At 36.0% G+C, this 24,548-nt stretch overlaps 1 protein-coding gene across 1 annotated transcript in view; it reads left to right on the top strand.

Annotated features, from left to right (window-relative positions):
* Positions 1-24,548, top strand: part of Tpp2 (tripeptidyl peptidase 2) — a 71,555-nt gene that overhangs the window by 8,470 nt on the left and 38,537 nt on the right. The window contains exons 3-11 of the mRNA XM_028885507.2: positions 6,926-7,021; positions 8,699-8,803; positions 11,046-11,170; positions 12,470-12,633; positions 14,362-14,516; positions 16,105-16,181; positions 19,122-19,249; positions 19,916-20,015; positions 24,041-24,189. Of these exons, the coding sequence (XP_028741340.1) occupies positions 6,926-7,021; positions 8,699-8,803; positions 11,046-11,170; positions 12,470-12,633; positions 14,362-14,516; positions 16,105-16,181; positions 19,122-19,249; positions 19,916-20,015; positions 24,041-24,189 (1,099 nt within the window). The remainder of the gene's footprint in view (positions 1-6,925; positions 7,022-8,698; positions 8,804-11,045; positions 11,171-12,469; positions 12,634-14,361; positions 14,517-16,104; positions 16,182-19,121; positions 19,250-19,915; positions 20,016-24,040; positions 24,190-24,548) is intronic.

The following is a 24,548-nucleotide window of genomic DNA, read 5'->3' as shown; positions in this document are numbered from 1 at the left end:
CTGCCAATCTTTCCTTTCTCTATCCATGCATAAAATATACTTACAGAGGTGTTCAGATGTTTTTCAGTAGTCAGGAAGGAATAATTATTAGTCACTGGTACCATGGCAATTTGGTTCTCCTTAGCTCTTTAGGACACCATTTTCTGAAAGTAGCACAGTAAGTTTCTTTGACTTAGCCATGTGGTACAGTGAAGTAAATATCTGTTTCTGTTTCTCTTTCTTCCAAATAGCTCATAAATCACCAACAGAGCCTAATTCTTCTGGTTTAAGACCAGAAGAATACAGGTAATACTTTGAACACCTTGGTAGCCATTGTCTATAGATGATAATCCTCTGTACAGTCTTTACTCCTTTTTTCCAGGTCACAATCTGTTTCAACTTCTATGATAATCATTTCTTTGTTTGTGCAGATATATCATCTTTGTGCAGATACATAAAATACATTATTTAATTTTCCCCACTTTTCAACTTTTCATGAATGCCCTCATTTCTGTATCAGTTTTTCTTCCTGTTGTTGGTGTTTGCAAGATTTGAGATTGACTGGTCTTTATTATTGTTGAATGTAACAATAATTTGTTCAGTTTCATTGTTAAGTAATATATGATGTCTACACAGCACATTCTGTCTGCTCTGCTGTATTGAACTGTTTCTTGCAGTTTGAGACTGTTAACAGTTCTTTTGAAAGTATTGTGCACATTTCCTGTGTGTGTGCATGTGTGCGCGCGTGGCTGTCTCCAGGATGTATGCTAGAAGTGCAATTGCTGAGTCATGGAGATACAGCATTACTAGGTCATATGTAACATCTTTATCTTTATGCTGAGGCTTGTAGCGGAAGTTTCTCTCCTGCCTGCCTGTTCTCAAATACCTGGCAGCCACTTCTTAAATAATTGACTCAGAGGCTTACTATTACTTATAGATGCTTGGTTGGTAACTCAGGCTTATTACTAACTAGGTCTTACACTTAAATTAACCCATGATTCTTATCTATGTTTTAGCTGCTTGGCTTGGTACGTTTTCTCAGTGTAGTGTTCTCATCTTGCTTCCTCTGTGTCTGCTGTTGGCACCCTTCCTCTTTCCTAGCATTTTCAGTATGGCTTTCCTGTCTAACTTCTTGCCCAGCTACTGGCCTGTCAGCTTTTTATTAACCAATGAGAGTAATATGTATTCATAGTATAGAAAAGCATTATTCCACAGCATTCCCCCTTTTTGTCTAATTAAGAAGGAAGATTTTTAACTGTAATATAGTAAAACTATCTCCAACAAAAATAGTTAAGTAAAAATTACAGTAACACTAATCCATTTGCATTTTGCAAAATTAGAGAAAATACTTATTATCCATCTTGGTGAGTCTAAAGTGTTGTATCTAATTTATCCTTTATCATAACTAAGGAAAACTATAATTATAACTCTCTAGTCTTCAACTCCTTCAAAGACCCCAGAAGGGTGAAATGTTACCTAATGACAATGACAGGGACCTCAAGCTGCCTGGCCAGTCACCCAAGGTTCCCCTGCAACATTGAGGCATCTAGTTCTGGCCTACAGGCCTAGCATGTCTGACAGACTTTTTTTCAGAAGCAGGAAAATCTGCAGGACTGTCCTACCCTATCTTGGCAAAGTTTGACAGTTGCTTTTCTTTGTGTCCTGCTTGTCCAGATTGGACAGCATACTTACTGTCGGCAGTCAAGGCAAGGGGAGTTTCTTGTCCAGTAGCTAACTTTTGCCATAAAGAAAACACACTTCATATAGAGTTTCTTCCTTGCCCACCATCCTCTTTGAAGTAATTGGTACTACCAGGAGCAGATGTATCTTACTGTCGAGAAAAGTCTTAAGTTCTTAAAATGTTTTAAATGCCATATTCTGTAGGTCTTTGAAGTGTTTGAAGATTGCCCATCTATCTCAAATACATCTCTGTATGAAACATACCTAACATGACTATAAGTTTGCTATTATAGATGACTATTAGTCTGCATTTCTTAATTATATATTACATTTAAAATGAGCTGCATAGACATAATACCCTAAATAAGAGTAGAAATATACATACAGTATAACAAAATCAATTTTAAATTTGTATCAATAAACTTAAAATCCATACTGATGTAAAATATGTAAGATTAACAGTTGTTTTTTTGGATTAAAGTAGATTTAGTAATCTATCTTTTTCTCCATCATTTCTATATCATAGCCCACTTTTTTCTTTTTCTTCAAGAGATTGACTATTACCAATAACTATTTGTAACCAAACCCCCAGACAAAGACAAACATCCATAATCCACTTTTTGGGGGAATTTGGGCATAGTTTCCTAGGCTACTTCCTGCTAATTAGGGGCACTGTTAATCTATGGGGACCCTGAGAAAATTTAGGATTATGGTCAAGTCCTGACTGGAGTAGTCTGTGAGGCTGGATCATCTCAGCCTGTAGCAGCCTTGAAGCCTTTCTGGATGAAGAATTCAGAGGAAACTGCAGCAGAGGAAACACTGGATCACCTGGGCCATCTGTTTCCATTGGAGATTTTTCAGGGGGTCTTCCTTTAGCAAATCTGATTTTCTTAACACAGAATGAATCCATAGCCTCTCATTTCCTGTGGAAATAAAGCATAACCTATTCTGCAAAGTAACATATCTTTTGACTTAAATTTTGAAGTCAAGGCATTTTCAAAATATATAGGTTGGATTAATCCAGCAACATTTATAATCAAATGTCTCTTATCAGCTGTTGCTCATACAGCAATCAAACAATTCAAAGGAAATACAACAACAGCAAGTGCTTCTTAAATAATTGACTCAGAGACTTATTACTTACAAATGCTCAGCTGATAACTCAGGCTTATTACTACCTCTTACACTTAAATTAACCCATAATTCTTACCTATATTTAGCCACTTGGCTTAGTACCTTTTCTCAGTGTGGTACTTTCATCTTGCTTCCTCTGCATCTGCTGGCACCTCTTGACTCTGCCCTTCCTCTTTCCCAGCATTCTCAGTTTGGCTTTCCTGCCTAACTTCTGCCCATCTATTGGCCTGTCAGCTTTTTATTAACCAATGAGAGTAATACGTATTCATAGTATTAGAAAAGGATTATGCCACAACACAGGCTGGCCTTGTATTCTCCTGATTTTCCTGCCACTATATCCCAAGTGCTGGGATTGCAGTTGTGTATCACCATGCCTGGTGAGCTTTTTAACTTCAAATACTAGGTATTTTCAGAACTTTTTTTTTTTAATTCTTAAAAAAGGATGGGAATCTCAGTATATTACACTGTAGGTTTAATTTGCATTTGTCTAATGAAATCAGCTGTTTTTTCCCCACAGATTTGGGTTTTTGGATTTCTTATGAAGTACTAAAAGTTCATTTACCATTTTCCTTTTTTTTTGTTTGTTTGTTTGTTTGTTTTTTTAATATACTACTAAGCTGTCCATTGTTTTCTTACTTTTTATAGGGTTCTTTTATATATCCATTTTCCATTTTATACTTAAAAATTTCAGTTTTTACATATACATGTGTGCTTAATGAAAACTCTTAAAATTAATTAAATGTATGACATGAATATGAAGATATTCCCTGTATTCCTAGAAAGTTGTGTTTTTTCTTACTTGTTTTAGAGAATTTGGAATTTTCTTATTCTTAATTTGAAGTAGGAGTCTTATTTTTCCCATCCTAGTGTGTTCACATCACACATTAACATTTCATTAGTTCCCTAGTAATTCTTATGTCTTTCATTTTACTTTGCAACCTTCAAAGTGTGTTAGCAGACATGTCCAACCTGGGACTCACAGGCGACATTTGAGCCAAGAGCTATTGGTGTGGCCCAAGAGAAATCCATAAACTTAAATAATTTAAAACATGGAGTGGGAGGGAGAAGAGTTTCTGGGTTGTGAACTTTGTGTATGACAGTGTTGTGTTAGCAATGTCAAAAGGTTGGGCTCACCTTTAAGTCTTATGTCTTGGTTCTCTTTGTCCTGTGGTTTTCCAGTAGATCTCTACTCCATTCTAATTTTAGTAGCATTTTGGAAGGGAACACCATGCTGGTTTCACTTTACCACATTTATGTTAAACCTTTTTTAAAAATAATCTACATTTAGTCTCAAATATTGAAAAATCTTCTAAAAAGTTGATAATAGGCATGCAGAAAAATGTGACTAGATGTAGTATAGCCAGAGCAAATAATGAGTATATAGGCATGTGCTATGTCACTGGCAAGACTGAAATAACTCAGAGTGTTATTTAGTTTATTAAGAAAAATGTCTCGCCGGGCAGTGGTGGCACACGCCTTTAATCCCAGCACTCGGGAGGCAGAGCCAGGCGGATCTCTGTGAGTTCGAGGCCAGCCTGGGCTACCAAGTGAGCTCCAGGAAAGGCGCAAAGCTACACAGAGAAACCCTGTCTCGAAAAACCAAAAAAAAAAAAAAAGAAAAGAAAAGAAAAAAAAGAAAAATGTCTCATTTGTTAGGCAACCTCTCTTTAAGAGTTTCAAAAATGAACTGTAATTCATTATGAATGAGATTATGTACTCCAGACACAGGGACTTTGAGTCCCAGGCAAAGTGGGTTTATATACATAACAATATCCTATCTTTAAAAAAGAGATAAAGATGATGTCCATGGGACCTGGAGAGATAGCTCAGTAGATTAAGTATATGCCATATTTATTCTCTGAGTTTTTTGTATACTTTTTATAACTATTCTACCCTTAAAGGAAAATAGATAATCCTGATTTTTGAGATGTATGTGATTCCATGGACCCTGAAGAATTTTTGTTTTATTTATAGTTAAATATAAATTGACAACAGGATTATTTTCATTGTTTTATATATATATATATAAGCTAACTAATGTGTTAAATATGTCTAATGGCTTCTGAGTTTTGCTTTTCTTTTTTAGTTGACATTTCAGGGTCTTTTGAACATTTTCAGTTGTACTAGGCAAAGTTCACAAAGGTACATGTACAGTGGGTATTTGTGTTGCCTGGTAGTGGCATTTTGTTGCAACATTTTGCCATTGTTTTTGTTATGTCAGGACATTACAAGAATATGATGAACATGCTTTCTGATGATGGATGAGTTTCTATAGATAGCCAGCTGACTCACAAATTATTAGTTAAAGTGTAGGCCTATAATAATTATTTTCATACATCTAATTTTATGAAATTTTCACCCAAAAGTTTTCTATGTGGGAAATAATTGCTATGGAACAGGAGAATGAGTTGGGGAAAGATACTGTATAAGTGAGACAAGTGAGGATATTTTGTTTGTTTGTTTGTTTGTTTTTGTTTTTGAGACAGGGTCTCTGTCTGTGTAACCCTGGCTGTCCTGGAACTCATTATATAGATCAAGCTGGCCTCAGACTCACAGAGATCCACCTGCCTCTGCCTCTGAGTGCTGGGATTAAAGGCACAAGCCAGCTAGATGTGAGTTGTTGGTAGCTAACAGCTTTTTTTTTTTCAATAATTAGGATGAATAGGAATAGATTTTGATATTTTAAACTGGTTGATGCTCATTGCATTTTATTATATATAAGAATCATAAAGTTGAGTTATGATCCCTAGCTTCACTGTTTGGTTAAAAAATAGACAAGAGTGGTAGAGCTAGACAGCCAGAGTCAGGTTCTTTGAGCAGTCTGCCTGTCTATTGCAAATCCCAGCTTTCATGATAAATCGAGCTTTAAAATGACAGGCAGTCTTAATCCTGCAGAAGTAAATAATGTCAACCAACAGAGAGCATGAGAGCAGTCATGAACCTTGAGCCATTCTCAAAGGGAAAGTGCTGATATATCTTGGCATTTGCATTTTCATAATGCCCCTTTGTGGTTAAATGGCCTTGAGACTGCTGATAGGTTGGCTGTTCTCAGTATATCAGAAGCTAAGGTGCCAGGGTATTTTCCCACACATGCACTAATGAAGGGCCTGCAACCCCTAAAGACCTTGGCTTCATTGTTTCACTTACTTTGTGGTTTTGAATTCACCTCCCATGATTTGGGGAGAGAAGAGGGTAAATGATGTATTCGTTTACCCCATGAATATATCACCCACATAAATATTTGTAGAAACTTCTCTAAGACATATATGTTAGAGCTGCAGTGCTGCCACCAACTCTTCCCCTCTTTGGAGTGCTTGCTTGCTTTTTGCTGAATCAACTTCTCTTAAACAGGGTTAGTTTTTGCTTCCAGGAAGAATAGAGAGACCATATACATCTCCCCCTTGCCTTTCCCAAAAAAAAGAGTTATAAGGTTAAGATTGTGGGATATTTTTTCCTTGTACACAAGAGGAGATAAATGTTAACATCCCCCACTTTAGTGGTGAGGTTTAGAGTCACAGCCACATTTATCTGGTTTAAAATCTCATCTTTTTGATCTGAATTTTTTGATTTCCATGATGGAACTAGATTCCAATTTTTTACCTTCTTGTTTGTATAAGTAATTTCATTTCATCTTTCTATTAAAAAACTATTTTTAAAGATGAGACAATTTGAGAGAGTGTTACAGATCTTAAATGAAATTAACATGATTTTATAGTGCTTTGTCCATAAGGATTCAAAGAGCCCTGTTTAATATTTGTGCATTATCTGTATGGTGCTGTTGTAGAAGAATGACGTTCTTACTCTAAATAGGAAGTATGAGTGTGGAGTAAGTTCTGAAAATTGCTTCTTAATTGGCACAAGTGTCAAATAAAGGGAGAGATGGGGTGTAAGCGGTGTTTAAGAACTGTTAAATAATCTTAGCGATTTAATGAAATAATACATTTTCAAAGAATTTTATAAACTATAAAGCCATAGTGACATTAAGTGACCACTTAGAATATTAAAAGTATTTCTCATATACATAAGTCTCTTTGCCCAATGTGAGCCAGTAGAGTAGATGTGAAATAGCTTGACTTCACAGTGGTGTATCATTGTCATTGGAAAGTTAGTGGACAATTTGTTTTATCTACAGATTCCTGCAAGTTGGACAAATCCTTCGGGAAAATATCATATTGGCATTAAAAATGGCTATGACTTCTATCCAAAGGCTCTCAAGGAAAGGATACAGGTAATGAGAAACCCAGTATTAGTTTGCTTGCAAGTGTATATGCTTAGATTTGATTCCTACTTGAAGAAAAGGAATTTTTTTTTTTAAATTTTGCATTTGTAAACTCTCATAAGGTCTTAAATCTTTGAGGGACTTGAACTTTAAAAGACTGTTCAGGAGTATGTTTTTTTATTAAAGTGGTTCTTAGTCTTGGATGCTTGGAGTAGTTAGTTTAAAGGAAATTAAAACAAAAAACTAAACTAAAGCTCGGGCTTTTGGGTTCTTTTGAGTAGATGACATAAACTGAGTTTTAGATTTTTTAAAGAACTTTTCTTAAAGTATAGAACTCTTTATTTTTGTTCTTGTGCTTTCTAAGAATTTGCCCCATTTATCTTGTTGTCTAGTCTTCTTGTTCTCAGTTTGTCATCATTTAATACTATTAATTAATAGTTAATCAGATCTAAAGCTATTGAAGTATGTGTATAAGAAACACAAGTAGGGCTGGAGAGATAGCTTAGCAGCTTAGAGGACTTACTGCCTTGGCATCGAACCCATGTTCAGTTCCCTACACCCAGGTCAGATGACTCTTAACAACCTATAGCTCTAGTTCCAGGGGATCTGATGCCCTCTTCTGGCTTCTGTGAACACCAGCATGCACATAGTTCACATAAATTCACACAGACAAGTACATAAATAAGATAAAACATGTCTGTAGTTGGAGAAAGAAGAGCTAAGTGTGGTTAGGAATTTGCTTTAAAGAGTTGCTGTCAAGTGAAACTTTCTGTGATGATGCAAATGTTTGAAGTGTTTAATATATGCTCTATTAAGGGAACTGCTATGGGTTACTGTATTGCATGGTGCCATTTCTGAACATCGCTATGACACTAAATGCTGATATGAGTCCAATACTTCAACTGTAAAACAAGGTATAGGTTTTGACAGTAATCCTGATAGATATGTGGGTGCTGTCATCTAATCAGAATATTCTTCTTCCTTTTAGATCCATGAGCCAGAACTTATTTTAATGCACATAGCTTTGATTGATATAAACACACAGATGTGACATTATTATGTTCAGTCAGCTTTTATAAGTAACAAATTGATACACGAATATAGATCATATAGTTGACATAGGCTCTTATTAGTAGATAGTCCAGTTTATTAGTTTACTGAAAGGCTTCTCTTATCTAGAAGACTTTTGATAGGAGATACTATGCGAGGAAGAATGGAGATAAAGGTTAAGACCAATTTCAGAAGCATGGAGCCTTGTCCAGTATAAGACGATGAGGCATCCAGGACAGGAATGATTGAGGATATCTACACTTCCCACTTAAGCTACGGTCTTTCTTTAGTCATAGCCTTGTATTTGCCTATCTGCATTTTCCAATTTTGTATGGGTCCAGGAGTGAGTATTTTCTACTCTAAATAATAGCACCTGATAAGATACACTACATTTTAGAGAAGGGTGGGTATAAATTGAGGAATAATAATATAAAAATATTTTGGTGTGACTTGATAAGCTCGTTCTCCTAACCAACTTCATTAATTGATCTACTACTTTAAAACCTTAACTAGAAATGGTTTTTGTAAGCCTTTAGAATTTTGTAATATCTGAACTGTTAGCAAGATATAAATATAACCATGTAGGTTTCTCTAACTATTTTGTCTGCCTGATTGTAAGATTTTTTGTCTTTGCAGAAAGAACGGAAAGAAAAAATCTGGGATCCTATTCACAGAGTTGCACTTGCAGAAGCTTGTAGAAAACAAGAAGAATTTGATATTGCCAACAATGGCTCTTCCCAAGTTGGTGCTACTTACTTTCTTTTTGAATGTTTCAAAGAATCATACTAGTATTCTAAAGAATTCAGTAGACTACATTTTCATAGGGTTCATCCCTTGACAATTTTTTTCTCATCAGTGTGTTAAAGTTACCAGTTCTGACAACATTATGCCACGTCAATTTACATATACATTATGAATATTTTAAAATATAGCCATGAAGTCTTTACCAGCTGCACATGGAAATTCCTCTGTGCCTCTCCCTAGCCACTGTCCCATTTGTCCTCCCCAAGACAGTCATCATCCTGTCTTCTAACACTATAGAATGATTTTCCACCTTTGACGTTTGTAAGATGTAGCCATACAGAGCTCTTAGGCAGTTTCTTTTGCTGAGAATGTTAGAATATCTGCCGTGTCCTAGGTATTCAAGTTCATTATACTTTTGTTATGATAGTCTATTTTTATGGGTATAATACGGTTGGTTCATTTTGCAGATTGGTACTGGCTTTGTGTTTTGTTTTGAGTGTTAAGAATAATGTCATTTTAGGAGCTGAAGAAATGTCTCAGCAGTTAAGAATACTGTGGTGTTTTCAGGAATACTTGCTGCTTTCGAGGAGAACTCAGAGTTAGTTTGTAACTCTAGTTCCCAGAGATCCAGTTCATTCTGTCCTCTACAGGCATCAGGTGGTACACATACATACATATAAAACACTCATACATAAAATCAAAATAAATCTTTTGTTTGTACATCAGGGTTTCTCTGTAGCTTGCTTGTCTTGGAACTCACTTTTTAGACTAGGCTGGCTTCAGACTCACACAGAGAGCTGACTGCCTCTGCCTCCCGAGTGCTGGGATTAAAGGCACAAAAGAATTTTTTTTTTTTTTTTTTTTTTTTTTTTTTTGTAATTTTCCGGAGCTGAGAACCGAACCCAGGACCAAACCAAGCCTTGTGCTTGCTAGGCAAGCGCTCTACCACTGAGCTAAATTCCCAAACCCAGAAATCTTTAAAAAAAAGAAAAATATTTAAAATATTTTTGGGTATAGCTTTTCATAAATCATAATGATTATGCCAGTTTATATTCCCACCAGAGGCATATAAGTGTACCCATTAATTTATTTTATTTTATTATTCTTATTTTATGTGTATGAGTGTTTGCCTACACCATGTGTACATAGTGTCCTCAGGCCAGAAGAGGGCAGTGGATTGTTTGGAGCTGAAGTTACACAGTTATGAGCCATATGTGGGTACTGGATAGTAAATCTAGGTCCTCTGTAAGAGTAGCAACTGCTTTTAACCACTGCTCTCAACCTCTTAATTTTTTAATCAGTTTATAAGTGAAAATAATGTCTTTGTGGTTTTTTGTTTGTTTTTATGCTGTTTCTATCAAAATTAAAATCAAAATATGTTTATTCATCAACAGTGTTAGCAATTTAGAATTACAACATTGAAAACGCCAACAAGCTTCTCAGTGTTTTCAACTTTTTCAGGTGTTGCTCTGAGATTCAGGGACAATAAATCAATATTCCCAGGTTATTCTTATAGTTTTCAAAATTATAATATTGTAAACAATTCTAGCCGTCGTCATACTATAATATAAATACAACAATTCTTGTTTAAAGAATAAAATATAGTTAACTTTAATGATACTTATAAAGAACTACACCCTGTGGAAATATTCAATGAATACATAATTTAAAATTTAGGTCTCCGGGTAAGGTAACAGCTTCTCATGGAATCAGAGTTAGACACTGCTGATTTAGGGACTTACCTTGCATTGAATTTTTTAATACCTTGAGAATGCATTCAAAGGACTTCCATGAAATATACTATATATGTGAACTCATTAGTAGTAAGCCTTTTGTCTTTGTTTATTGTGAAAATAATATGCTAATTGCAGCAACTTTGGTCAACCCAGGCATGTTAATAAGTAACAAATGAAAAGCTTTCATTATGCCATCCCTGGGGCAAGTCACAATTTAGTGTTTATCCTTTTTAATTGTTCTTTTATTATTAATATATACATTTTCATAATCAAAAGTGAAATTGTAGACTGAGGATATAACTCAGTGGTAGAGCACTCGCCTTACATACTGGAGGCCCTAGATTCAGTCTCCAACACTGCAAAAATATTTTGTTTTCTTACTATTTTTTCAAAGTGAAGTGATTGGTTTTTTGTATTTGTTCAACACTGTCTTTAGTCATATGTTAATACAACTTTCAGGTACACAAAAATATTATAATATTAATCTGTTTTCTGGTTAATAGGCCAATAAACTAATCAAGGAAGAGCTGCAAAGTCAAGTGGAATTACTTAATTCTTTTGAGAAAAAGTATAGTGATCCAGGCCCTGTGTATGACTGCTTGGTGTGGCATGATGGTGAGACCTGGAGGTAATCTCAAAAGTTTTTATCTACCCTGAAGAACTGTAAACTCTCAAAGCTGCAAAAAGTTTTGGTTTATATAACCATGTCACTTAATAACATTATGTTTTGAACTTAGTATTTTTTACGTTAAACATTACATTTATCTGGTTTTTTAAATCTTAACCACATTTTGGCAGGTTGATCACTGAGATATATGGAAATCCTCGTTAAAACTGGGCAGTTTGCAAAGTAACCACAAATAGTGTGGAGCATTTTCTAAAAACATGTTAAGGGTAAAAAGAAGAAAATTTGAGCATAGATGTTTTAAATAGAGATAGATTAAGTTAACTTGGCAACATAACACAGTAATTAAGTGTTGAGTCCTGGGTTAGACATAATGGTGGATATGTGCATTCTCAGTACTTGGTAGGCTAAGACAGGAGGATTGCCACAAGTTCAAGGCCAGTATGGGCTGCTTAGTGACTATCAGGCCATTTGGGGCTGTGTAGTAAAACTGTCTTAAAATACACGCCCACACATATACACAAATAAACATAAAACAAAGGGCTGATTTTTACATAACATATATTTCATTTGTGACTTTTTAATCAGATTGATTTAAATAGACTAATGTATTTAAAATACCTATCTTTTGAAATTTAACAGTAATAAAATGTCTGGGCGGTGGTGGCACACTACCTTTAATCCCAGCACTTGGGAGGCAGAGCCAGGCAGATCTCTGTGAGTTCGAGGCCAGCCTGGTCTACAGACAGGACAGGCATCAAAGCTACACAGAGAAATCCTGTCTCAAATAAATAAATAAACAAATAAATAAATAAACAAATGGGTGAACAGCAGGTAGGAATAGAACCATAAAATTAGGTGGCAATTTTGTTTTGTTAAAAAATAAAAAACAGTATCTGTTTTCCTAAAGCTATATGTGACTAAAGTTTGGAGTTTATAGTCATGTGGTATCAGGAATCTGTAGAGGCTGCTGGATTTACAACGCCAGCACTAAAAATGGCAGCAGGAAGTGTCTGAACCATCCTAAACTAGTCTACACTCCAACCCAAGCTTCAATTTTAATTTCTCACCTGCCCAGATTTTCTTCTATACCATCTGTGACCATCAGTGTCTTTGTGCATGGTTTTAGCACTGACTTCTTACCTAAGCCTTACTGTTTACTCTGAAACAAAGGAATCTAGTCATTGGATTTGAGTAGTGGAAGAAGTATGCATGAGAAGATGACTGCGAAAATGTATTGTGTGATCTTCAGAACAAGGGGTGGAAGAGTAAATTTTAATACCTATTTCTCCTTCCCAACAGAGCCTGTGTTGATGCGAATGAAAATGGAGAGTTGAGTAAATCTACTGTATTAAGAAACTACAAAGAGGCCCAAGAATACGGCTCTTTTGGCACAGCTGAGATGCTGAATTATTCTGTTAATATTTATGATGATGGAAACCTACTCTCCATTGTGACCAGTGGAGGTATCTGGTTTATCAGATTTACTAGTGAGAGATAGTTATTATGCAGTGGCTGAATGACAAATTTCTGCAGGTCAGAGTAAGGCTTTAGTGAATTCATTATAGAAATTCCTATTGAAGGACCAAGCTTAGAAACTTTGATGTGATTTATCTCTTTTCTTTTAAAGTTATAACTGTGTAGAGGTAGTTCATAAATAAAAGCAAAATCTTAACATTGGAAAATCCATTAATAAATATGAAGTGATTTTACTTGCAAATGTTAACCCTTGAGAAATTCACCCATAAGTACAGAGACTTAGGTAAAAAGATTCTCATTATAGTATTCTGTATAAGTTTAAATAAGTTGACTACTAGATAGTATACTACTAGATAACTATCCGAGACAGAGTGTAAATACTTGTGTATATTACATAATCAAAAATAATATATACAAATGTCAAATATGAGTTTTAGTGAAAGCATATCTATCATAAAAACACTTGTATAAAGCAGAAGAGCATACCAAATAATTTTGTAGATAGGCTTGGGTGTTTTTATGCTGAGGATAAAAAATGTGGAAAGACCATGCTGCCTTCAGGGTTTGGCAGGTGAGGAGACAAAAAGAGAGTACAGTAAGGTGTGACTGTGTTGAGAAAGGCTAGAGGATTCAAAAGAAGATAATGAGGACTGAATGAAATCAGAGTACGATAAATATATAAAAATGTCATAATGAAATTTATTTTATATGCTAACATTAAAAAAAAATCACCTTTACCTCTTTCTCCCAAGTTAACTACTGTCTTGATTTTCATTACTACATTTTTGTGATTACTTTGGACCATATGGGGTGTTTGTGCTGAGTCAGAAGTGATAAAAAATAGTCTCATTTCTACATGATTTATTCTTTTTCCAATTACGTAAATGAAATTAACCCAGTTTTTGTATAAGACTTTAATTCATCCTTATTTTTATAAGCTTCAATTCAATCCATAGTGATTTATCTCAATTCTATGGATTAATATGTTAAATATCCATTTACTTTTAGTGAACCCTAAGTTATTTGGAATTTTGAATTACATAAATAATGCAGCCATGAACATTTTTGTGAATACCTTGATAAACTTGTTTGCACTTGTCTTTTGGGCACTTAGGCAGAGTTGAGATTACTAAATTTATAAGTATCCCTGTGTTCAAATTTGTTGAACAAGAACAGTGTATGGTAAACTGTTGTCAACTTCAACATCTTAGTGATATTAAAAAATATATAGATACTTCATTGTGACAATAAGTTGTAATTCCAAGATGACTAATGAAGTAAAACATGTTTTCATATTTGTATGTCTTGTATACTCTTTGTGAAATGATTTTTCAAATGTTTTACCATTTTGCTTGGTGGACAAAGTGTCTTTAACTCCTTTCTCTACTTTCTTTGTTGGGTTTGGAAGTTTTTTTTTTTTAAATACTTTGGATAAAGTTACTTGTGAGTTCTATGTATTTCAATATTGGCTGTCTTCTATGGCTTACAGTATTTACTTATTACAAGCAGTAGGATCCAGGGTAGAGAAAAAAAATATGTAATTGAAGTTTATGTTGTGTGAATAGTAGGGATATATTTGAGATAATATTAGATATATAATCAGGTTGTATTTTTTAATTATTTTTGTCATAATATACATGTTGAAATGGTTAAAATTTTAGTATGTGATGACTTTTTTTTCATCTTGTGCACATACACCCTATTTCTATCTATAGGAGCTCATGGAACCCATGTAGCAAGTATAGCTGCTGGGCATTTTCCAGAAGAGCCTGAACGGAATGGAGTTGCTCCTGGTGCTCAAATTCTATCCATTAAGATTGGTGATACAAGGCTAAGCACCATGGAAACAGGCACAGGCCTCATCAGAGCTGTGAGTATCTGGGAGTTCTTGATATAGATTAAAAATTTAGAGACTTAAGAAAAAACCTATATAATGTTTGCGCTCTTGGTTTATCAAGAGCATATTAAATAGTATTTTGGTATACAGAACAGTGTTTTTTTTTTTAGAAGCAAACCATTGCTGATTAATTCAGTTTTAAGTTAAAAATCACTAGGAAAAAGTTTCTTGGCTTAAAGTCTTTGTAGAAAAAAATATATTTTTTTTAATATATATATATTTTATTTTACAATACCATTCAGTTCTACATATCAGCCATGGGTCCCCCTATTCTCCCCCCTCCGACCCCCTCCCCTTAACCCCAGCCCACCCTCCATTCCCACCTCCTCCAGGACAAGTCCTCCCCCGAGGACTGTGATCAACTTGGTAGACTCAGTCCAGGGAGGTCCAGTCCCTTCCTCCCAGACTGAGCCAAGTGTCCCTGCATAAGTTCCAGGTTTCAAACAGCCAACTCATGCAATGAGCACAGGACTTGGTCCCACTGCCTAGTTGCCTCCCAAACTGATCAAGCCAATCAACTGTCTCACCTATTCAGAGGGCCTGATCCAGCTGGGGGCCCCTCAGCCTTTGGTTCATAATTCATGTGTTTCCATTCATTTGGCTATTTTTTTCTAATAATTGAGTAAAACAAATTTATTATATGCCACAGTCATCCTAGGGACCTCCATGCTATATATATAGCCTCTATGATTCTATGGGTTGTGGTCTGATTGTTCTTTACTTTATATCTAGAATCCACCAATAACTGTCTTTCTGGGTTTGGGTTACCTCACTCAGGATGATTTTTTCTAGTTCCATCCACTTGCCTGCAAATTTCATGCTTTCATTGTTTTTCTCTGCTGAGTAGTACTCCATTGTGTATATGTACCACATTTTTTTCATCCATTCTTCCGTTGATGAGCATCTAGGTTGTTTCCAGGTTCTGGCTATTACAAATAGTGCTGCTATGAACATAGCTGAGCATGTATCTTTATGGTATGAATCAGCATTCCTTGGGTATATGCCCAAGAGTGGGATGGCTGGGTCTTGAGGTAGTTTGATTCCTAATTTTCTGAGAAACCGCCATACTGATTTCCACAGTGGTTGTACAAGTTGACATTCCCACCAACAGTGGAGGAGTGTTCCCTTTGCTCCACATCCTCTCCAACATTGGTTGTCATTGGTGTGAAAAAAATATTTTTATTCATTGTAGTATATCTCTGAGTAAGCTTTTCAAGATAGTTTTTTAAAACATAACTTGCTCCAGTATTCTAAAAGGAAATTAAAACCCTTTGTAAATTAATATTTTGTATGATTCACTTTGTCATATAACTTAAGTGCCTTTAAATCTATTCAGAATCAATGCCTCTCATTTCCTTGTATGATTCCTGCATTTTAAAGGGAATAGTTTCACTTTGAATTGTTTTTCCTGATACCCTTTGGCTTTAATTACAGTATGCCTAGAAATACCTTATAAATTAGGATACGATTAGTCTAGACACGATAGAATTACAAACTTTATTTACTGGCTAATATGTCTCTATAAATGACTTTCTAAACTAGATTCTTAACTTTTTAATAGATGATAGAAGTTATAAATCATAAGTGTGATCTTGTCAACTACAGTTATGGAGAAGCAACTCACTGGCCAAATTCTGGGTAAGTATTTTTTTGGCAGTTGTTACATGATAGAACCTACCTAATGAAGAGCATCAAATGGTTTAAGTGAATTGCAATTACATTCAAATATAGCTATGATGGGCAAATAATTGTGTTTTGTGCGTCAGACCCTCACTCCTATGTCATGTCTTTGATGCCAGGTTCAATCACTGCACCTTGCCAAACCATTCCAATCATGGGTAGCTAGAGTTGCTCCTCCAAAATGGTGCTTCTGAGACTCACAACCTGCCAAACTCTCTGGCATTGATCCCTGCTTCCATTTTTTCCTTTCCAGCCAGTTTGGATTTGTTGGGCCATCCATCACCAGAATAGCTCATTCACAAATGTTCTGGGACTTGTCAGTGGTGCTTAGACAGGTTCTCAGATATGCTCAGACCTTGCTGTTCCCTTCAGTGACTGTTGATCTTATCTATCAACCTTGCTGTTGTTACACGTGCTGGCTCCACTTGCTAGGCTTCCCTGTCTCCTCAGTCCATGCTACTTTCTCTCTTGCATCCCTTTTTTTTCTTGTAATGTTGTAACAAAACTTTCACTAGCGAGATGCAACATACATACATCTACTCGCCTGATAGGAAGCCCACAACAGACCAAAGTACAGATACCACCAGAGTCTAACTTGGTAAACCAATGAATTTTATTGGGGTTACTTACAGTACTATGTGTGAGGTTACTTTCAGGAGCAGAAATGACCCAAAGATAGCTGTGTCATTAAAGCCCACTCCAGCATGAGTGACAGCTCACAAAAGCTGAGAACTTGGAGCACACTGCATAGCCTATGGGCAGCTCAACAGGTTGGAGATTGTCCTTTCCAAATGCCTTAGTTGGTCTAACCCTCTTTCAGGCAGATCAGCTGGTTTCTACTTCTTGCAGGCACCTGGTGGGCTCAGAGTCTTCTTTGCAACTTAGCTTCTGTGAGAGTCTTCATTGAAGCGTAGCTCCACTGCTCTAACATGGACTCTCAGCTTTTATTGCTTACTTTGGCAGGGAGGGGGCCTAGTGAATCTTTTCACTTTCAAGGACTTGCTAAAGCCATGTTGAATTGTTTACATTCATGCTTAAGGAGCTTCCCTGCAGGATGAACAATTTCAATCTTAGAGGAAACTGTTCCACAACATATATCATCCATATCTTTCCTCTACTTAAGTACAGTGTTGGCCTTAACTTGATTTACCACACTTAGCTCCTTTCCTTTATATTAATGTATATCTGAAATATTTAGAACATTCACTTAGTGATCAATGTCTCCATTACTCCCATCACCAAAGTACTAATATATGCCAGTTATTTGATATCTGAGTGCTGTGGATATGTTCTGTATGGTATGAATGTGCTGCTCAGATTGGTTGATAAATAAAATGCTGATTGGCCAGTAGCCAGGCAGGAAGTATAGGCGGGACAAGTACAGAAGAGAATTCTGGGAACAGGAAGGCTGAGTCAGGAGACACCAGCCCGCTGTCCAGGGAGCAGCATGTAATGGCGCACAGGTAAAGCCACGGAACACGTGGCAACATAGATTAACAGAAATGGGCTGAGTTTAAGTGTAAGAGCTAGTCAGTGAAAGAGCTAAGCCTGAGCTAATGGCTGAACAGTTTTAAATATTAGCCTGTATGTGTTTATTTGGGTCTGAGAGGCTACAGCCTGGGCAGGACTGGAGAAAACAACAGCTACATCTGAGGCTTTATTTAAGGTCCTATGAAAAGGGAAGCTTTAACAATCTAGAGGCCATACTGTTACTGGGTGGCTCACTCTTTTTAGGTAATTGGATTTCTTGTGAAATATTATTTTATTTTAATATGTACCCTGTTACTTTAGCCATTTCTTTCTATAGTGTAGTCTTGCCTCTTCTGTTACCTCATTATCTTTTTCATTATTTTCTTTTCTCCTTTGTCAGTTACACTTTTTTTAATCTCTTTCGTGTGTGTGTGTGTGTGTGTGTGTGTGTGTGTGTGTGTGTGAGAGAGAGAGAGAGAGAGAGAGAGAGAGAGAGAGAGAGAGAGAGAGAGAGAGAGAGAGAGAGAGAGACTTGTGTTACAGTGTCCATGGAGGTCAGAAGAGGGCAGTAGAACCCTGGAGCTGGAGTCACAGGCAGTTCTGAGCCACAGTGTTGAGTGTTTTGGTAACTGAACTTGAATCTCTTGTCAGATATCACACATTGGATTTTTCAGGACCCTTTGGAGCTAGACATTTCCATAATCTCCATTTTCTTCATCCTCCTTAACTAATGCCAGTAAACTTTCTTGTTTGTTGTCAGTCTCTAAGTAGATTTCTTTGATTTTCAAATTCTTAGGCTTTTCTCCTAGTCTCTCCCCCATTTAACTTTATCACTAAAGATACTAAGTAGCTTTTTTAGTCAAATAATCCCTGGTCAAAATACATACAGGAGTCACTTTGGTGTTTTGTTTGGTTTTTATTTTTCTCTCAACATTCCACTTCACAAACCCTGTTAATACTGTGTTTTCCACATATGGTTTTATTTGCTTGTTTTTTTTGTTGTTGTTTGTTTTTGGTTTTGGTTTTGTTTTGAGACAGAGTCCTACTATATAGCCTTGGCTGGCTGGCCTTGGAGTCTCTGTATAAACCAGATAGGCCTCAAATTCACAAAGCTACTCCTCTGCCTGCCTCCCAAGGGCAGGAATTAAAGGTGTGTGCCACCAGCCAGGCTTTATCTTATGTTTTTCTTGCATTTCATATAACTTCCCAATCCCCTGAAGCTCAACTAGGGTATATCAGTTGGAATGACATTGTGTCCTACTAAAAGCCTACCTGCTAATGTGTATATAATCATATCACTTAGTAGATCTGATACTCACCTCATTTAAAGCTACTGTCACTTACACAGTTTGGAATCATTGTGATTTGTTTGGTTATAATTAAATATGGAATAATTGTATTTGCTCAAAGGAATTCTTTGTTTTTTAGGAGAATTTGTGAAGTAATTAATGAAGCAGTATGGAAACATAATACAATTTATGTTTCAAGTGCTGGAAATAATGGCCCATGCCTTTCTACAGTGGGTTGTCCAGGTGGAACTACGTCCAGTGTGATAGGTTAGTAAGCTTTACAGTTTCAGAAAAAGGTTTGTTTAAATACAAGCAAAACAGAAGATTGAAGGAGGAAGGTCACAGGTTTGAGGTCAGCTCATGATACTAGAGAGACCCTGTCTTCAAAAATACATAAATTAAAATAAACAATCACAGTTTAATCAAGTATTGTATTCTATATATAAAACATTGTAGGCCCAGGATGTTTTCTTCTACAAAGTTGGGTTACAAAAATTAACCTTCATAATGTTTTAAATAAGCTTATAGTGGGCTGCATGTATCATGTGGGATATGGGTTGGACATGCCTTCACATAGACCTTAAATGTGTTCTTAGGAAAGTCTGAGTAACTGTGTTATCTAGGAGTTTAGGAAAAGTGGTTTAATAAAACATGTGCACACTTTTAGGCAGTATTTTTAGTACACAAAATAATCCTGGAAGTTATTTTTCTATATGAACAAAAGCAATGTACTTAGTACTTAGTTTATAATATAAACTTCCTTTGTCTCTCCATTAAATGTTCTTTCCTTTCCATTTTATAAGAGAGAGCGAGTAGATATTAAGCAGTTTACTCACATGAACAGTGTATTTCACTGGGAAAAAAAAAAAAAACTAGGATATGTGGAAAAAAAAAAAGTGCTCCCTTTAGTTATTGGTGCAATTCATCATACAGGTGTTGGAGCTTATGTTTCTCCTGATATGATGGTTGCAGAGTATTCACTGAGAGAGAAATTGCCTGCAAATCAATACACATGGTCTTCTAGAGGCCCAAGGTGAGTACAAGTAGTTCTTGGAAGTAATACATATATTTTATAAAACTTTGTACTGTTGGGAGAAGAGGGAGGTTGTAGATAATAAGTAGTGATAGATTTGTTTTCAGCAAGTTTGATGTTTAAACTTTGGTGAAACATGGTGTGCTTTTATCAAGAATCACAGTAACAGAACTTATATTCATTTTGAAGTTATACTCTACTTTGAGCATTTTGGATGAGACCATAAGCAAGCAAATTGTGATTGACAAGTGTTGGTTTTCTGACATCAGCTGAACTATATTTGATTCTAGGAACAAATCTTTTTTCTTTAAGAGATTGTATAAGTCCTAATTTTTACAATACCTAATTAGGACACCAGTGAGTACTGGCACCTGATAAAAAAAAAAATAAAGCCCATTTTTATTCAGTCCTTTATTTCTTTGGAGATGATTTAGAAGAATTTTGATTTACAGCTGTCTTAGTGCATGCATTATGTTCAGACACAAATGGCTAGTTTATGTTGTGAGTTCACAATGACGTTGTTGGATGGTGGGACAATAGGAGCAGTTGGTTAAACCCTTCCTGGAAGAGATGGTCGTAGTCAGTCTTGAAGGAGTGATAGATAGGATGTTAAGAAACAGGAGGAAGTTCTATATGGAAGGAAATCATGAAGTCAAAGATAAGCAGGTCTTGGTGTGGAACTAATTTATTATACTAAACTAATCGGTTGGTTTTTCCTTATGGATCAGAAAAGTTTGTCTTGTACTATCACCGTAGGCTGCCCTTGTCCATTCATCTGATGTCAGTAAGAATAGCTTGGGATGAGAACCTAAAGTCTGAGCTGGAGAGATGGTTCAGTAGCCAAGAATATGTAGTACTCTTGCAGAGTTGAGTTTAGTACTTGAGTTTAGACCCAGCACCTATGTCAGGCAGCTCACAACTGGCTGTAACTTATAAGAGCACCTAACATCTCTGCCCTTCAAACAGACATATGTGTGCACACACACACACACTTATAAATCTTTAAAAATTAATTGATTAAATTTTTTTAATTTTAAAAAAGAATTCAAAATCCACAAAGGTTTGTGTTCAGCTAGTACAGAAATTATTAAATGAATTACTTCTAATTCTGATTTAAATTTTATGTTGAAATTTTAAGTAAAATTATATTTAAAATACAACCAATGTATTAAAGACTATTACATAAGCCAAAGGCCAGCCTTTGCCAATGTCATTTACTATAGAACATTTAAAGAATTTTTTTAAATGATTGAGGTATAGTGCAGTGATAAAATGTATGCTTAGCATATGTAAGGCCTTGGATTCAATCTTCAACTCCAAAAACAAAACAAAGTGAACTACAATAATACAAAAAGAATTATTTCAATAAAATACTGCAACCAACTACCCTCTGAGAATTTAGTTGTCTTCACTTACTATACAACACACATGAAACACCTTAGCAGATACTTGGTTAAATTACCAAGGTATGAAATATAAGATGTGGACTAATGATACTGTGAAGGACATATTTGGTAGTATTCTCTGAAAAAACTGTCCTTCCTCTTTCTCAGCATGGAATAGTAGATACATAGATCTGCTTTTGATTTTCTGAGTTCTCTGTAGCAACTGAAGCTCCATACCCTGGCCTATCAGGGCCTGAGTGTCTGGCTTCAGTCTTGCTTTTCTTTTTTTTTTTTTTTTTTTTTTTTCTTTTTTGTCTTCAGAACCAGTACTACATGGACAACATTTATAACACTAACAATGCCAAGTTCTGCTGTCCTCTGGAGATGTAGCCCAGCCCTTGGACCACAACTGTATCAGCCTCCTGGGTGCTGACTCTGGAGAAACATTTTTCCATGTAGTTGCTTTTAAGGAAACCCCCGACCCCATATCATCTTAGGTTTTCTTTAGATCACTTTAAAATGAAGTCTCAAGGGTATAAACTCAGAACATCCTTCTTCTTGTCCCAGTATAACATAAGTTTCATTATAAAGATACTAATCTCTATGAATTACAAATTTCACTTTAGCACCAGCCTGCATATCATTCTGCCTTGAAATTTCCTATGTCAAACAAAGCAGGCTATAACTTTTAGAACTTACCCCACAGAAGCTCTCCATTCACAGGCAAATTACAGCATGGTTCCTGTCAAAATATCACACAAATAGCCCCATCTCAGTTCTTGATAAAATATCTGTTCCCCCTTGAAAACTTACGAACCAGGCCTCCACAGTCAACATTTTTCTCAGCACTTTTGTCTTCCAAACTCCCACAAGAAGGTCCCACTAAGCTTTGTTCATAGCATTCAGTGACTTTTCTAGCCTAAATTTCTAAAATCTTACACATTCCTCAACAACAACAATAATAATTCCAAAGGTTCAAAAACCACACGATGAGGTTTACCACAGTATTGTTACCACTTCTCAGTACTAGTTTCTGTTTTCTTTTCTGTTGATGGATAAAAGATCCTGACAAAAGCCACTTAGGAGAGAAAGGATTTATTTTAGCTCACAATTCCAAGTACAGCCCATGAGAACTGGGAAGTCATAACTTCAGAAGCTTTGGAGACGTGGTCACATTATATCCACAGTTAAGAACAGAAAGGAGTGTGCACTTTGTAATGCACAACTCACTTTCTACTTTTCATTCAGTCAAGGGCCCTGCCCTAAGTACTACACACTTTGAGGTTGGGTCTTGTATATCAATTAATCAAGACAGTCCTCTACAAATGTGTCCACAGGCCAACCCAAACTAGATAGTTCCTCATTAAGATTCCAGGTGACAAAAGCAACCACAGAAAATATTCTTCTAAATTTTAAACATTTGTTGACACCTCATTAAACATTTAAAGATACTTTACAGGATAGTGGGGAATTAGTTTTTTAAAAGAATTTGTTTTGACTCTTTGTAGTTCCAGTTGTTAAATACCTAGTGTTCATTGTGACTGTTGGTCAATACTGTAGATATTATAAACAAGAACATGAAAATTCTCCCTAAGTCTTCACATCCATTATATAATTTATTTGTGCCATTTTGAAAAACATAATTTTATTCTTGAGATGATACAATTCAAAGAGTTTGTTTTCTCTCGGTAATATAATATGAATGTTTTTGCAGATTAACTGACACTTAGCCTAATCATATTTCAGATAGGCTCTGAAAGTGCCTCCATCAACCTATTTCACTAGTAAGATAGTGCCCACTTTCTGTGGAACTGCAATCAAATTGCCTTAGAGGTCTTAGCCTGGAATTAAAAAAAAAAAAAAAAATCACTCACTTAGGGGGAAGAATCATGAAATAGCATGCCCTTATAGTTTTACTTGGGACAGAGTAAAGCACTGGATGCTACTGTATACTTACAGCTGGTAAGAAGTGATCAGAGGTGTTTAAGACATATCACTGGAGTTTAATCTCCAGGCCCCACATAGTGGAGAGAGCAAAATCCTATATGTTGTCCTCTGACCTACGCAGGCATGCCATGATACCAGCATATGCCTCCCATACCCTCTCTTTGTCTCTCTTCTCCATTTCTCTCTCTCTGTCTCTGTCTCTGTCTCTCTCTCTCTCTCCTCTCACTCTCTCTCTCTCTCTCTCTCTCTCTCACACACACACACACACACACTGTAATTTTAAAATTCTTTAATGTGGCCCTTAGAAAATTTAAAATCACATATAATGAATTCGAGCACTCAAATAGCTGATGCCTTTGACTTTCTCACATAAACATAGATACGTACACACAGAAATTTCACTTAAAAGGAAAAAAAATAAATGTACATTGAGAAATTTTCTATGTTGAGTCATTTTCCTTCCATTACTGCCCCATAATAATATCTTGGTCTTTTCTTCCTTCTTTCCTTCCTTTTTACTCTCTGTCTCTCTCTCTCTCTGTCTCTCTCTCTGTCTCTCTCTCTGTCTCTCTCTCTCTCTCTCTTTGTGATTATTCCAAATACCATATCATTTTGGACTATAATTGTGACCTTCTAAAGACTGTGCATATCCAGCTATCCTTACTTACATAAACCTCCCTGTTTTCTGTTTAGTGCTGATGGGGCCCTTGGTGTGAGCATCAGTGCACCAGGAGGTGCCATTGCTTCTGTGCCTAACTGGACATTGAGGGGGACTCAGCTAATGAATGGGACATCAATGTCTTCCCCCAATGCCTGTGGGGGAATTGCCCTGGTACTTTCAGGTAAGAGTATTATTTATTACTCTCTTCTTTATTGTAGACTATGTTTTCTGTGGTTCTCATGATGAGAGCATGGATAGAATTGCTGATGTCCTAGACACAAAATAAGGTGTAAGGTAGAAAATGATACACGAGATAACGATCCATTGAATTTCAAAATGTTTATACTACTTTACCAGATGATACATGTTGTGTAGTATTAAATAGGGTGTCACCAAGTCACTTAGGACTCAGGCCTCGGAAAGTGTCCCTCCCTCCTGCCTCTGTTGTTCACTCCCTTTCTGTCTCTTGTAACTGTCTTCTCTACCCAATATGAATGAGCCACACTGGGGCTGCTTCCCAGTCATTGCTACATCACCTGC

This window comes from Peromyscus leucopus, chromosome 13 (genome assembly GCF_004664715.2).
Source record: "Peromyscus leucopus breed LL Stock chromosome 13, UCI_PerLeu_2.1, whole genome shotgun sequence".
Taxonomy (NCBI): Eukaryota; Metazoa; Chordata; class Mammalia; order Rodentia; family Cricetidae; genus Peromyscus; species Peromyscus leucopus.
This window is presented reverse-complemented; position numbering and strand designations above follow the sequence as displayed.